The sequence below is a fragment of the Propithecus coquereli genome, unplaced genomic scaffold (assembly GCF_000956105.1).
Source record: "Propithecus coquereli isolate 6110/MARCELLA unplaced genomic scaffold, Pcoq_1.0 Scaffold163, whole genome shotgun sequence".
NCBI lineage: Eukaryota > Metazoa > Chordata > Mammalia > Primates > Indriidae > Propithecus > Propithecus coquereli.
The window spans coordinates 601,345-602,377 of NW_012140858.1; the positions used below are offsets into that span (position 1 = coordinate 601,345).

The window sequence follows — 1,033 nt, forward strand, 5'->3', positions numbered from 1 at the left end:
AAGTAATCAAATTAAAAATTTATTATTCGTATGTTATTTCATACTGCTTTTGTATCTTATCCCTACATTTACTTATACATTATTATACTACATCACTGTGGTTTCTGTCCATCTTTATATCACCTACCAGTGGGATAATAGACTGTGTTTGTCACCTTACCATGCCCAGCATATCCCATGGGGAATACATAGGTGTCAATATATGTCAATTAATTGAAATAAACTATAAAACTGATTAGCTTTGTTTTATTTAAAATCAAATAAATAATGCTAATTTTTAATGATAATCTATGTAATTCTCTGGCATTTCTTTTGTTCTAAATCTTGGTGCATTTTCTACAATGAAAAACGAGAGTGATTCTATATATGTTACCAAACTCGGATCCAAAAGGAAAATATAAATGTATTTTAATTCCAAAGAGTAATTTTTATATTATTTGTGGAATTTTCCAATTTTTCAAAGGACATATATATATTCTTTAAAGGATATTATATAGGGTACATAGTAAACAATGTAGTTAAAAGCAATACTTTTAATCAAACAGACTTGGGTTTGACTTTTAGGAAGTCAAGCAAGCCCTCATGTCCTCATGTGCTGAAAGAAAATAAAGTATCTCGTGGGATCTTTGTGAAGCTAATTTAATTTAGGCAACCTTGCACTATCTCATTTAATACTGTGTGATATAATAAATGCCCAATAAAGATTAAAAATGGTATTTCTGATAATAGTGATGATGGATGATGACTTGATGAAATATAGCAAATGTATCTTTTTTGATAGAGGCACGGATGTTTTCAAATTCATATCCCTTTCTCTGGCAGGAAAATTCCCGCATTGCAGTTCTTGAATCTGGAAGTTTGAGGATTCATAATGTGCAAAAGGAAGATGCAGGACAGTATCGATGTGTGGCAAAAAACAGCCTTGGGACAGCGTATTCCAAATTGGTGAAGCTGGAAGTTGAGGGTAAGGGGCTGCATTCCTTCCCATTACAGTGTCATCAGAGATCAGAGGACCCCACATTTTACTGTGAAG

The 1,033-nt window shown here is 32.4% G+C and overlaps 1 protein-coding gene across 1 annotated transcript in view; it reads left to right on the forward strand.

Annotated features, from left to right (window-relative positions):
- The window catches only part of MUSK (muscle, skeletal, receptor tyrosine kinase), a 132,145-nt gene that overhangs the window by 39,264 nt on the left and 91,848 nt on the right, over nt 1-1,033 (forward strand). The window contains exon 4 of the mRNA XM_012641130.1: nt 823-964. Within this exon, the coding sequence (XP_012496584.1) occupies nt 823-964 (142 nt within the window). The remainder of the gene's footprint in view (nt 1-822; nt 965-1,033) is intronic.